Here is a 15746-nt window from a genome sequence, read left to right on the forward strand (position 1 = left end):
AAGACCCATAAAGAGGTCGTTGCTAACAACCGAACACAAAGCAGGACGTATATAATGGTTTCAAACTCGCCAACACTGGATCTAGTCTCTTGGAGGAAAGCCTATAGGTCGGACGAGAGTAAGACTTTGATAAATATTACACTAGCATATGTACGAATGCGTATATGGCAGCCACCTAGAACCTCATATGCTGAACAAAATATTGTAGAGATGGTCCGTGTTAATGATAGATCAGTTCTGCTTTGGGCTATGTTTCCTACGCCTCTATGCTGGACACAGTTAGTGAGTCATGTTATTTACAAGCCTTTGATGTGATAAGTGGAGTTTTTGTCATTGAATTTAATCTGTTGATGAAATGGCTAGTAACTGTTTTCAAAACTTCTCGCTCGAGGTCGCATATGATGTCATACATAATGACGTGTAAAATATCGAAGTGAATATGCATATCGTCAGATTTGAATTTCATCGCTTTCAAACTCAAGAACTACGCAAAATATTTCATTTAAAACACATTTAAAGTAGTTTCAGGCATGAAAAGAATAAATTTTGCTGAAAAAATGAGATACATAGGATGTGTCCTTTGAAGCAAAAATTACGAAAGGGACGTTCTTGCTACAAGTATTGTACCTCATTTTGATTTTGACAATCACCCTCTTCGACCAAGGCCAGTGTTCACGGATGGCAACGTCAGACCACATCAGGTTCGTGCTGTACAGGAGTGTTTAGTTAAAGAGTCAGTTGTGACACTACAATGACCTGCTCGAAGTCCAGATTACAACCCTATGAAGTACATTAGGGACATCATTGGTCACCTAGTTCGTCAAAGAGCACCACCAATTCAAACATTAAGTGAACTGACACAGGCACTGCACCAGAAGTGTAAATGTCTACCACAATCTCCCATTCAACGTTTGGTAAAATGTTTAAGAAGATGCCATTCTTGTGAAGGGAATATATCCTAGATACTGAAAATAATTCAGTTTGAAGTTTACCACATGGTAAACGTATCCAACTTTATTTCATGATAATTGACATTTAAATCAATGAATAAAGGCATATGATTACCTGCTGTAAAATTTTCTAATGCTGCCATTTTTTTCCATACGTATACACAAGGGCTCGTCACGAATTGACCCTCTCTATCCTATATTTACTCACGGGAGGAATCTGGAATCCCAAAAAATCGCTACTTTAAATTTTCATTTGTCTCCTTTTCATATTTCAAGGACTTAAATCTAACAAGCCCCCCCCCCTTTCTCTCTCGATCGAGGAAAGATCATAATTTGTAAAAATACATATCTGTTTGCACCGCGAATGAATATGAAGAACCAATGCATTTTCTTCGTTTTTGAACCACAGGAACGTTTCCTCAATCACCCAAAATAGAACACGCGTTCTCATTGGTCAATATGTCGGTTTTGAGATACACCCGAGTTATTTCCCTTTGGAGAACTCTCGTGTATAGTGAGGCGCGAAACAATTTGTTTACACGCGGGAGTAGGACTAATATTCATCACTGCGTAAGTGGATGTACTCAGTAAGTTTCTCATACACTGTTAGATCACCCGAATTCGACTGATACACAAACTAAGTTATGAATATTTAGGTAGTAATTAAATGCATAGAATTCTTATCATATCACGTTATTTCGTTGGTCATAAGTACCATATCAAAGTCATTACTTGCAAATATGACATTGTTTTTATGTTTCTACTTTAGTGAAACTTTTCTTTCGATAGTATTTTGTATTTCCCACATTTACATATTAAAAGAGAACCCCTTTTTTTTTTTTATACATTTCATCGTCTTTCTCGCTGACTGTAGGTCCACTCTGTCCCACTAAGTCATTCAAAGTTCCACTAACTACACCTCCTACACAAAAGAGTTCGTATCTCGAAACTGGCGTATTCAATTCACTCTTATGCTGAACTATCGGGCCATAATGTTTTGATCATCGGTGTTGCAGACACAGGGATATGTTTTATTAAAGAAAGGTAAAAATAACGAACTGTGATCAATCTCATAACTCCTATAAGCAATACAAATTAGCGAGTTGGGCACACACGGACCCCTGGATATACCAGAGGTGGGACCAGGTGCCTAGGAGTTGTAAGCACCCCAAGTCGACCGGTCACACCCGCCGTGAGCCTTATATATCTTGATCAAGAAGTAAACGGAGTTATCCGTAGTCAAAATCAGTGTGCCAAGAACGGTCTAACGATCTTTAATCTTTAAAAATGTTCTCTGCTCTCAAACTTGTGTGGGAAAAACTAAAAACATGGTCTATGTATGGGATGTGATACTCAGATGACCGAGTGGCCTTTGAGCTTGGGTTTTTTGTACAATTGAATTGACAATAAGAACAAGTTTTCTATTTTGGGTGATTGAGGAAAAGTTCCTGTGGTTCGAATACGACAGAAAATACATTGCTTCTTCATATTGGCGGTGCAAACAGATATTAGGTATTTTTACAAAACTATGATCTTACCTCGATCGATCAATACCGGGATTGTAAGATTTAACGTCCTTGAAATATAAAAGGAGACGAATGAAAATGTGTATAAGCGATTTTTGGGATTCAGAATTCCTTCGTTGTGTAAATATAGAATAGACGATGTCAAATTTTAATAAGACCAACATTTCGTGACGATCCCCTGTGGTTATCTAATCAAAATTCGCTGCGATTACTAAAAAAAACACGACATCATTGTTTTTTTTTCTGTATTCGGAGAACTTAATCGCGGACTTGTAAAGAAAGACATCACGATCAGCCATCATAATGGGAAATAAAACTTCAAATTACTCGCCCTTGATTACAATCAATTTTACTCTAATTAATATATTAAAGGATTGTTCTCTATATAGTCCGTTCTTTAATGTAGCACTAAATTACCTAGTTTAAATAAATAGAGAAAGCATCTTCTAATAAGATTGAAAAAAAAACATCTATAGCTATTGACACTGAAGCATCATATAAGATTTACAGTACCCATGGTTTGTATACTATGTTGTTTATACATGGTAGGTATTAATTTATTTCAATGTATTTTATTGTTTATACGAGAGGATGAAAGCAATGTTTATCAAGTTTTGAGTAGTTGGTACGATGAAATATAAATTTATTTTAGCAATGAATGGTAGGAATCAGATGTTGCATGTTTACTCAAACAACTGTCTACCCTGGTCTTATTTTCATTACAAACGATCTACTTATTACTTTTAAAGCCATTAGTATATTGTACGATGTTGATGTTCCATGCCATTTGTGAAAGTGATATATGGACATAGACCTTCCATCCAACAATCAACTAATGGAATAATTCAATGATTTCTAACGCTGATAGCGACAGACCAAGACAATTATTGATTAAACTATGATTCCTCGGCATCGAAGTCCAATAATTATTATAGACCTAAATCACAAATTTTACAAACAATTAAAAGTGCGCATTCCCTTTCATTTCTTTACTATTATATTGCTAATATATATCAATGTGCACATCTTACTAAACAGTGGGAAGAGCCTTCATTGTGTTCTAGAAATTAGTTAATTCTTGGCACAATCCTTGTGGTTTAATATTTATTTTTGCACTGCGTAAAATTAGAAGCACATCCGGCGGAACACCCTTTTAAAGATCATTCCTTTGTTGCTGTGATGTTCTTCGGGTTGGCAATGATATTGCTATGGCTAATTTGTGATGGTACATGTGGTATGTGTTATAAATGATGAACTTTAATAATCGGTTATTTTTTAACAGTTTCATTAAATTCATAGAAAATTTACTTCGATTATTTTAGCAGTGATTAATGGTTCGTCCTTTCAACATACAGTATTGCGACGACAAGTTAGTACTACAAGGGACCTGACAGTTCGGAATCCGCCTTCGTCTTCTCATGCCGTTACTGATTTGACAAACTGTTTTAACGAGTGTCACCATTCCATTCAGTGTTCCTCTGTGTTTTTCGATGAAGATAGCTCCAACTGTTCTATGTTTAGCGGTACCAGTGAAGTGGATGGATTTGAAGACTACCAGCAATATTTCACCGTTGTCAACAAAACCTTTCCTGCAGATTTTATCGGTGAGGTTATAAAAATTTTAAAAGTTAGAATACTTTAATTCATGTATATTATATTGAATATAGCTAAGCATCGCTTTCCGATTCCCTGTTTCTAAGTTTTTATACAAGAGGTCCGTGGGCCATACTGCTAACCCGAGTCAAATTAACTTCTTAGATAAATGCAAAAAGGTGAAGATTACTAACAGTGATCCATGAAAAATTGAAGATAACGAACAGTGATCTATCTAATACATCTTATAAAGAATGTCGATCGAGACAAAGGCAAACACTAGCCCCTGTGAACACTAGAGATGGGATTAAGTACCTAGGATGAGTAAACATCCTTTGTTGACCTGTAATACCTGCCGTGAACCCTCAGGAGTAATCAGCAACCCATAACTTTGATCCCAAAAGGTAACATGACTTCAACTCTAAATTTCAATTAGTAACCATTGTAAACATTTCGTGCACCGTAGATTGCCAACGTTTAGATGTTCCAAATTGCACAATCATGATCGAGATATCATTTGATTACGTGCCGAAAGTTTTTTTTTAATTCATTATTTTTTTTTTATCTTTTTATAAATAAGAAAAGGGCATCTGAAGAAATTAACTTTACAATCTTCACCAAAAGTGTGTTTGATTGCATAGGGGATGCTTACTCCTCCTAGGCACCTGATGCCGCCTCCGATATGTCCAGAGGTCCGCGTTGGCTCGACTCCTAATTTTGTATTCTTTATGGGAATTAAAAGATTTATCACTGTTTATTTTCTTCCCTATTCATTGTGTACATTAATCAATTATTAAACTTAGCCATTGGTTCAAAATTGCATATAAAATACATCCAAGTAAGCACATGAGGAAACACTAGGAATTGACATATTCAATTTAATTCAGATTGTTTCCCGTGAACTTTGCTTTCTAAGGATGTGTTTTATAACGTTGGGTTAAAACTGCAAATTTGAAAATATGAAAATGTAGCATCCAATTTTTCATTAATCTCACTATCAGTCACAACGAAAGATAAAGATAACGAACAGTGATCAATCTCATAACTCCTATAAGCAATACAAAATAGATAGTTGGGCAAACACATACCCCTGGACACACCAGAAGTGGGATCAGGTGCCTAGGAGGAGTAAGCATCCCCTGTCGACCGTTCACACCCGTCGTGAGCCCTATATCCTGATCAGGTAAACCATCTCTTTGAAGTTTTTACCAGTGTGAGATCGACTTTACCCATGTGAGTCAGCCATGTGAGATTTTTCTGTCTCACATTGCTGCGACGTCATTTAATTGTGACGTCATATATTTTTAAAGATTTACGTCATACGGTGAAGGAAAGTATTTTGTATTGCTTTCTTTAAATTTCAATTTCATATAGCTTTCTAGTGGACAACCTTTGGGTTTTTTTTAGTTTATACTTAAAGTGTAAACCATTTTCAAGTATGTTCTTTCTGGCTATTTATTTAGATTTTGCATGGAAATTGAATTGGGGATTTTGATAATTTTGAATGTTTTCTAAACTCTTGAATTTATGCACTAAACTGTGGGTAAAAATAAATAATAATCCTTCATTATTTACTTGTGTAGGATAGGAAGATTCCACCTCTGAAACAAGATCAATGTACAGGACTTGGCAACGCCTCGTCCTATACTGCGAATCTTGTCCCCTTGGTGGAATTTCCCCATACCACACTCGTACAAATGAAGGATTTTATTAGTCCTTCATTTGAACAAACCCGAATCTCGTTCACTCTAGGATCCTGTTTGTCAAGTTTGCGTTGAAATTGACCCAGGAATTTCTAACAGGACTTTAAGCACGGTATATAAAAATAACGACCGACAGCGACGAAGAACTTATATGGATCAGAATAACTCACTTGAAGCGTCGACTCGGGCAAACTATTGAAATATATGTAGGCTATGACATGGAAAAAAAATGTATAGACACTCCCCAAACCAGCAGATGTGATATGATTTAAATATCGATTCAATGTTGATGTCGATGTAAAAAACAATGATAATATTCTGCAGATAGTTAACCAATTCGCAATTTCCGAGTTGCCCAATAATTGTTTCCCTTTGTGGAACTCTTACGCACAGTGGGACACAAAACATACTATCGTCCACACGCGGTGGGTACAAATGCTTGTCACTACCTTCATATATTGCCTAAAGGCCGATTATCAGACATCATACAACCAACCAAACCCCAGGGACACACAATATTAGTAAGTTTATTAGTATTTGATAATAAAATAGCTCAAACAAAAATCGATAATCACCATTTTCTTTGATTAAGATATCATTCATGCAGAAGAGGAAATTAAAAAAATTATATTATATTTAATCTAATGGCCTAATTCAATCAAATATTATTCTTGATATTGTCAGTTTAATGTACACCAACGGCTGATATAAACAAAATTGACACTTTCATTACTTTTATCCGTATTTACATAGCTAATCTATAGTATATATATATTCATCTTGTACCCACCCAAGCGTTCCACAGAACTTTGAACGTACCGCTATCACAGAAGAGCTGATATCTCGGAAGTTGCGTATTGTGTTTGAAGAGCAAGGCAAAACAATCTGAAATTGTTGGAATTATTCATCAATATGAACTCCTAAACATGATCTTTTTTCTGATGGTAGTACATATACTTTGCATATTGTTTTTAAAGACCGTGCAAATCGTCTGTGCTCTGGAAATAATTCAGGATATGTCTTTGATGCTGCCGTCCCAATTTGTTACAAAATCGACACGATACCAAGAACAAAGACGGAAGCTGTCGATTTTTGTCAGGAATCTGGAGGTCACCTACTTAGAATAAAAACCGACAAAAAACAAAAAATTGTGGAGGATCTGACATTAGAAGAGACAGGTAAATATTTTAGAGAGGGAAATAATTTTCTTCTCTTGCTTGGGGGTGGGGGTGAATTATATTTTTGAGAACAAAAGTTTCATAAAAATTCTGCATATTTACTTTCAGGTTCTATACAGAAATACCGTATTGACGGTGAGAAAATTGATGAAGAATGGAAATTCTCTAATGGTGAACGCATTACACAGCTTCATTGGTACCCCGGGCAACCAATGGGACACAACGCTATTGCCTTGAGAGTTGAACACAGACGAAAATGGGATGATATAAAAACAAACAATAATCATGGATGTATATGTGAAAAAGACATAGAATAAAGAAAACACTATTTTTGAGTTATCGTTGATATTTCTCATGAAAGGTTTTAGATAACGAGCAGTGATCAATCTCATAGATTCCATAAAACAATACAAAATAAAGAGTTGGAGGAGTAAGCATCCTCTGTCAACCGGTCACACCCGCCGTGAGCTCTATATCTTGATCAGGCAAACGGGTTTATCTGTAGTCAAAATCAGTGTACCACGAATTGTCTAACAATCGGTATGAAACACATAAGACAGCATTTGACCCAATGATAGGTTGTATTGGCAAGCTAGATCGTTATAAGGCGCATAGAATTTGCGAAATGCTGACTTTAAACGAGACTGTTGAAACCCCTGTACCATCAACTTGTTTGTCAGTAGCTTGCCTCGATTTAAAAACTGACCATACGCAGACCAAGCGTTTGCTTTTTGAATCAGTTGACATAAACTCCACACGCAGATGATAATGGAATATTGCTAAATGAATATGGGAAGCTGACGATGGAGAAGCTGAAATTATCCCGTTTGTCATAAAGTTAAGTTGGTAGTTTGCCGTTGATATCTACTTTCAATAAAATATTTAAGTATGAAGCAGAAGTGGCCGACTCTGTGGTGTCTTTTATTTCGAGCTCGCAGGGATATTTCGAATCGACAAATGAATGAATGTTATCATTGTTAATAGATAAAACGTCGTCGATATATGGTTTAAATATATATATAGTACATAAATCATCTACCTGTGTTGCATTTAGGGCAAGTGGAACTACTTTCCGAGACAGATACATCATTACATGTCATTACGTTCCTTTTATGAAACTAATAATAGTTATCTTATAACACTTGATAATTCATACCTTGTGGTCGTGTATTCCGCCTGGACACTGTCGCTATATAGACACATGTATAAAGTGGATAAGTCAGGCCACCTCCAAATAACACTCAAGACTGTTTCAATTTCAAGATGATGTATATGAGCTGTTATTTGGAGATGGTCTAACTCATCCACGTTACAACATGTAATTAATCACACTGTACACCACCAGGTGAGAGTTTACTGAATGACGAATAAAATATGACAAACAAGATTATGACACTTACAGGATTCCATAAAATGAAATTTATATAAACCATTTCACTGAAACTTATTGCTGTATATTAGGATCCGTAGATGTAGTACAGCATTGAAATTCAATATATTCCATTTTTACATATGTTTATATATTCCTGAAGATTGTCTTATTTCATATTGTTTTATCTACTTTGTATGCGTATCATTTTTCTATTTAGATCTAAAACTCTTACCGGTCGAGGTGGCTTGGTGGTGAAAACATTCGCTTGTTAACCGGGAGTCGTGTGTGTTCCTCGTTTGGACCTTGACCGCGTCAAGTATAAGACATAAAAGTAGTTAGAAACTGCTCATTCGACAAACGTTCGGCATTTAGAAGTGAGAGTCGCGAATCTCTGATGAAATTTAAAAAGTGAGGTTCCATGTCGCGAGAAGCGTTGGTGCGACAAAGAACCCACAATACTATGGCCAAACGCGTCATGCAGTAAGGATGAATTTGTGTCAATTTACATGTACCTACACTAGTGATGGTGCTTGAATATAAGGACAAAATTCTTGAACAAATAAAACATCACCATTGAACTTAAAGTAGTAGGCTTAGATAAGTTCAGTATGCTCACTAGTCCTTGGCTACCTTGCTATGTTTCAAAAATATATCAGTGGTCAACTGGGATACCTCTGCTATCTGTTAGTCTTCTAGGGTATTTAGAGCCCGGTACCTAAGCTTGAAAATATGGATGTATATTTAATTGCTGGGATAAAATTTAGAAATTCATTTCAAAATTAAGGATAATCTCCCTCATGCATAGCTCTTATCATTAGACGAATTTTACTCCAGTCATTGGCACTGTTTTATTTTTGTTCTTATAAGTCTATTTTTATTTCGGATTTCCAATATTTCGGTTTGAGTATCACTGAAGAGACATTATTTGTCGAAATGAGCATCAGGTGCATCAAAATTGGTACCGTATAAGTTTTACATCTTTATAACATATAGGAAACTTAAAATTGGAAGTGGCATTATCTTATATGGTGTGATCCAAACCTATGACTTATATAGGTTTTATAGTAAAACCAGAATCAATAGACATCTTCATCTTCCTACTTTTCATCATTTCTGCAAGGCATACGAGACCAATATCTAAATGCATACTTTTTATATAGTGTCTACATTTTCCCGGACGCACATACATGTATACACAAACAACTTACAGCCCCTTAAACATTCTACTTTCCCATTTCAACGTTGAACAAAGGATGCATGAACGGTGAGCGAAGAGTGAGTAAACGGAACGGTGAACGTTCCTTGGTGAACGGTTGGTACATGTATTTGGTGAACAAACCAACAACTGCAGAGCGCGAATGAAGTGCAATTAAAGTGGACGGAGAGCGATTTGTGAACGGCTTAATTTCGGAATGTGTTTTCCTCGCATTTTACTTATTCCATGATAAGGTAAGACAAAGACATAAGTAGATTTTAATCAATGGATTAATATTGTAGCGCCGACATCATCAGAGTAAATTAAAAGCTACTTCGCTTTTTGTGGTGAACACCACCTAAAGAAACAAGAGGTCCATGGGCCACATCGCTCACCTGAGTCACCTTGGCCCATATCTGAAGACTTTCCATATATCTTTGCATGTAAAACCTTAGTCCATATTATGGCCCAAACTACCCTTTGCAAACTTGAATCTACACTATGTCAGAAAGCTTTCATGTAAATGTCAACTTCTTTGGCCCAATGGTTCTTGAGAAGAAGACTTTTAAATCTTTTTCCTATATTTGTATGTAAAACTTTGACCCCCCCCCTACTTGTGGCCCCATCCTCCCCCCCCGGGGGGGGGGGGGCATGATTTAAACAAACTTGAATCTGCACAATGTCAGAAAGTTTTCTTGTAAATATCAGCTTTTCTGATTCAGTGGTTATTGAGAAAAAGATTTTAACTATAAATTTGTATGTAAAACTTTTATCCCCCTTGTGGCCTCATCATACCCCCGGGGGCCATGATTTGAACAAACTTGAATCTGCACTATGGCAGAAAGTTTTCATGTAAAAATCAGCTTTTCTGGCTCAGTGGTTCTTGAGAAGAAGATTGTTCATGTATATTTGTATGTAAAACTCTGATCCCCTATTGTGGCCCCATCCAACCCCCGGAGCCCATGATTTGAACAAACTTGAATCTGCATTATGTCAGGAAGCTTTCATGTAAATCTCAGATTTTCTGGCTTAGTGGTTCTTGAGAAGAAGATTTTAAAAGTTTTTCCCTATATATTTGTATGTAAAACTTTCAACCCCCTTGGGGCCCCATCCTATCCCCGGGGGCCATGATTTGAACAAAGTTGAATCTGCACCATGTCAGAAAGTTTTCATGTAAAAATCAGCTTTTCTGACTCAGTGGTTCTTGAGAAGAAGTTTTTAAAAGATTTTTCCTATATATTTGTATGTAAAGCTTTGATCTCCTATTGTGGCTCCATCCAACCCCAGGGGCCCATGATTTGAACAAACTTGAATCTGCATTATGTCAGGAAGCTTTCATGTAAATCTCAGCTTTTCTGGCTTAGTGGTTCTTGAGAAGAAGATTTTAAAAGTTTTTCCCTATATATTTGTATACAAAACTTTGATCCCCCTTTGTGGCCCCATCCTACCACCGGGGGCCATGATTTGAACAAATTTGAATCTGCAATATGTCAGGAAGCTTTCAGGTAAATTTCAGCTCTTCTGGCTCAGTGGTTCGTGAGAAGAAGATTTTTAAATGATCCCACCCTATTTTTGCATTTTTGTGATTATCTCCCCTTTGAAAGGGACATGGCCCTTCATTTGAACAAACTTAAAAGCCCTTTACCCAAGGATGCTTTTGGCCATGTTTGGTTGAAATTGGCCCAGTGGTTCTGGAGAAGAAGTCGAAAATGTGAAAAGTTTAACAGACAGACGGACAGACAGACATACGGACAGACAGACAGACAGACGACGGACAAAAAGCGATCAGAAAAGCTCACTTGAGCTTTCAGCTCAGGTGAGCTAAAAAAGGAATACATAAAGCCCTACATATATGACATGTTGAGAGAAATATGATACATTTTATATGCGTTTATGTTTCTTGCACACGTTGGTGTATTTGTGTTATTTTAACCAGCAGAAAAAAGATAAATAAATTGTACGATTTTTAAAAAATCGTTTCTACGATTCAGTAAAAATTTGTTTGTACAATTCAGTTATTTTTAGACACCAAAGTGCCCCTGAGTCAGTTGAATTTAATTATTATCCCAATGACCTTGCTGATCTTACCCAAAATGAGTCATAACTAATAAGTAATTGTGTGGCGTGCTTTCCATGGTCATTTATTTACAAAGAAAATGAAAGTAATGGTTCATGACGCTGAAAATATAGATTTGAAAACTGAAAATTCTGTTCTACACATATATCAAACATGTATATCATGATTGGTGTTTAACATATCTAGAAATACATACAAAGAAACAAATTTAAGGTAGTACTCTACATCGTCATAATGGTTGACTTCCTTTAAAAACATGGATGAAAAAATCGATATCAGCAACATTTGACTTTTCCATTTCTATTAACATACCTAGCCGAGTAGCTCAGTAGGTTAGAATACCGACTGCTGAACTGTAGGTCGCAGGTTCGAGTCCAGCAGGGGTTTTAATTTTTTTCCAGATTACCTTCTACTAAAACTGTATTTTTTGACAAAATAAAGTAAATTTGAAAATTTTCAACTTCAAAATATTGCTGTACATATCCTCCACTTTTCATCTACATCAAATTTCTCTGGTGTAGCATACCTCCTTAATTAAATGCCAAGCTTTTCTACACAAGAATTTTTCAAGTATTAACATTTATTAAGTGGAGAGGGTGAGAGGGTTTTATAAGTTAAATTTCTGGCACCTTGCAGCTTTCTTGTTCAGGAAAAGGAAATTACACTTGAGCATGCCCAGTGGCATAAGTATAAAATGCTACGAGTTATCGTTCTTGCTACATGTATAGTGAAATACATTATATAATGTGCTCAAAATAACCTAGTTTATCCTGAGTAGATAAACTTTATTAATCTTATGTACGATTTAGTAAATCGTTTGTACGATTTAAAAGCTCAGTTGTACGATTTAGAATAAGGCTTGGTTACTAGAAATAGAGTGTTGGTAAAATGGGTAGCCAACCCTGGGCCGGAGAAAATTGAGAACCTGGGTTTTTCAATTTTCTTCGTAATTATTACATCAATAGATTGAAAAAAAAAATTGCCGTAACAATTGTACAGAAAGACTTGACTTTTTGGGCAATTGTTTATTTCGATGTTGGTAAAATGGGTAGGCAGTATCAAGCCGAAATTTCACGGTATGTTTGATAAATTTGACAATGGATCGATAAAAATTTAATTATTCCGATGATGTGACATTGTATATTTCGGATTTCAAACATTTCGGTTGAGCATCACTTGTCGAAATGCGCATCTGGTGCATCAAAATTGGTACCGTATAAGTTTTACATATTAACTATAAATAATTATTATTCTGATGAAATGAGCTATTTTAAAACAAAATTACAGTTTAATAAAAACTCGGTCATCAAAACCGGATCCGGGTATTCTACACAAACCACCTATTTGCATCGTCCTTATGAGATACATGTATACGTTTTAAACGCTCTTTGAATTGATCAAACAGCAATTTAATGATAAGAAAAATACTTAATGAATCCTTCAAGACGTAGTTTGGCTTTATTAAGACGACTTATCCTTATCATGTATTATTAATGCATCTCATGTTGATGGTGTGAACGAAATAAATGAACTTGAACTTGGCTTGTTTAACGACGATTATTCATTATTAATTGCTTCAAATGATGAGTCTTCAACTTCTTTTACGCACGGAGGGGTAGAAATGATTATGGATACTTATCAATTCAGTTTGATATTACCAATAATTTCTTTAAAACTAAACATTAAAAGTTTTATCCTGTACTATAAAGTTATTTGTACTATACTTTGAAATGTTCCCAATACCATTACTGAAGGTCGATATCAGCATTTAGTAAGCTGAATTTATTCTCACTTAGCTGAAATTTATTTTTGAGTGCGGGATTTGATTTTGAAATTGACTTCGTGAAAGTATGTTTTCCCTGGGATAAGAAAAATAGATGATCAGAATTATGATTAGATCGATAATGATTTAACTTGGTATGATGATACATGTAGCCTTATTTCTCTTTTGTGGAACTTTACAATTCATACGCACTCAATATCCATAAACTCCTTCCATCTTTGCGCACACGTTCGTTGTTCATTTTGTTGACGTTATAGATGCTGTTTTCCCCTTCGGTATTCCGAATGACAATGGAAGAAACAAAGTGAATGACGAGTGCACGGTGAGCGAACGGTGAACGCTTTGTGAAGGGTGAATATGAATAGTTGGTAAACGGTGGAAGTAGAACAAATCAGGAACTGTACTATAATTCCCGCAACTGAATGGTTGCTTACCATTATGTACAATATTTTATTTTATAATTGAATGAACAGTGCGCTGTTTTGCTTCACTTATCAGTAGAGAGGGGTGAACAAACAATATTTGGATACCATTGCAAAGTTGGCATTGTTTTCGTTTTTTAAAAAACATCAGATCGGATGTGCTTGATTGTTTTTTTTTTATTCAATTTTCAAGAACAATTTACCAATGTCCAAAAATAGCATTTATTCTACAGTTTTCCAACCATTTTAAAAGATAATCATAGAGGTATTGAATATTAGGTTCATTTGATTGAAATGGATAATTATAAGAATGCCTACTTTATTCGCTTTAACCAAGAGCAATAAGGATTTGTAGGCCTGTAGGAATAATTGAGACCCCCTCATATCTTTAGGAACTTTATTCTCGCTTCATTGAAACGGGGTATTTCGCAATACTCCTGTCGATTTTCAGGTTGGTCGGTCTGTCTGTAGATTAAGTGCTCTGCGGTCAACATTTTGATAATACTTTAAATAACAGACATCAAACTGTATACAGAGGTTGGCCATGACTAGTAAATGACCTAAACAATTTGAAATCATTTGTCACGTGGTCTTCCAGCATACATATAGCAATTGTTGTAAGAATGATAATCAAAGAAACCTTTGAATGATAAATATCAATTTTCAACTAATGGGCATTTTAAAATTGCAATCTGATTAAAACCAGATCTTCTATCCGCTCCGATATTCTGATATCACTAATACAAAGATCTGAAGACATCTCACATGAAGAAACATCAGAATGAACTTTAGATAATAATACCAATCAAATCGTCGCTGCCAAAATCGTTGGCGGTGGGAATAAGTGGCAGTGAATTCCGAAGTGTACCGGATAATGACTTCCGAAGGAACCGTAAATGCTGAATTCAACATGTAAGAATGTTTGATTGGTTCTAATGTGGAAGCATTTGATTGGATGACCTTAGGGCATCAAAATGCATGCTGGCGTGACCCTATGCAAAATACATTAGAATATTGGAGCGGATCAATGATTTCTTTTTAATCAGATTGATTACAATTGTTACTGACAAGGGACCTGTTAATTTTCAAAAAGTCAGGTGACATGAGTTTTCTGGGTTGCATAAATAATCTCTGTCTGAACGATAACTGAAGAAGCCTTATTCTAATTGTAATGAAACTTCTTACGCAGGTTGTTCATGATTAAAGGGTGACCGCCTATGGCTTTTCAGATCAAAAGTACAAAGATTATGGATTATTTTCCTAGCATACAAACGACAATTGGTGTCTGAACGATAGCTACATAATCTTTTGTCAAATGGATAGGAAATTCATAAGCAGGTTGGTCTTGACCATTTGATGACCTCTATTGAATTTCAAAGGTCATGATCATCAAACGTCATAAACAGATTTATCATAGGTAGGATATTAGCAGAGTTCTTTTTCCATGTATATGTAATAATTACTGTCCGGTCGATGGCCCAAATTCTTTTACTAAATCGTCATTAAACTTCAAACGCAAATTAATGCATGGACCCTTTTAGTTTCCAGGTGAAATTGTCATCATGTCACAATATGGATTTCCTTTTGTTAGTTTTTGAAGAGCTCCATAGGACCCCAATCTAAATTCATCAACGAAATCCAACAAAAAAATCCCTTTTTGGCAAAATGCCCAAATCTACAGTTTTCGTGCTACAATAGATCTATTGCACTATGTTTTACCATTAATCTTTTTATATATATTAAGAGTCTTTGATATTGACATCCTTTGATGACAGTTGATTATGCTGTATGTATTTTCCAAATTATCTAAATTCATCAACGAGGTCCAAAAAAATCCCTTTTTGGCAAAATGCCAAATCTACAGTTTTCATGCTACTACAGATCAATTGCACTACAATTCACCATTAATCTTTTTATATATATTAAGAGTCTTTGATATGGACATCC

General features: G+C 35.6%; 1 protein-coding gene across 1 annotated transcript; it reads left to right on the top strand.

Moving 5' to 3' along the window:
• The first annotated feature begins 3652 nt into the window (after positions 1-3652).
• LOC125656437 (uncharacterized) lies at positions 3653-7280 on the top strand. The gene is made up of 4 exons (XM_056144685.1): positions 3653-3710; positions 3799-4080; positions 6750-6950; positions 7059-7280. Exons 1-4 carry the CDS (start codon positions 3656-3658, stop codon positions 7265-7267), a joined length of 747 nt encoding a protein of 248 aa, XP_056000660.1. The 5' UTR covers positions 3653-3655; the 3' UTR covers positions 7268-7280.
• The last annotated feature ends 8466 nt before the right edge of the window (positions 7281-15746 follow it).

Source organism: Ostrea edulis, chromosome 7 (genome assembly GCF_947568905.1).
Source record: "Ostrea edulis chromosome 7, xbOstEdul1.1, whole genome shotgun sequence".
Taxonomy (NCBI): domain Eukaryota; kingdom Metazoa; phylum Mollusca; class Bivalvia; order Ostreida; family Ostreidae; genus Ostrea; species Ostrea edulis.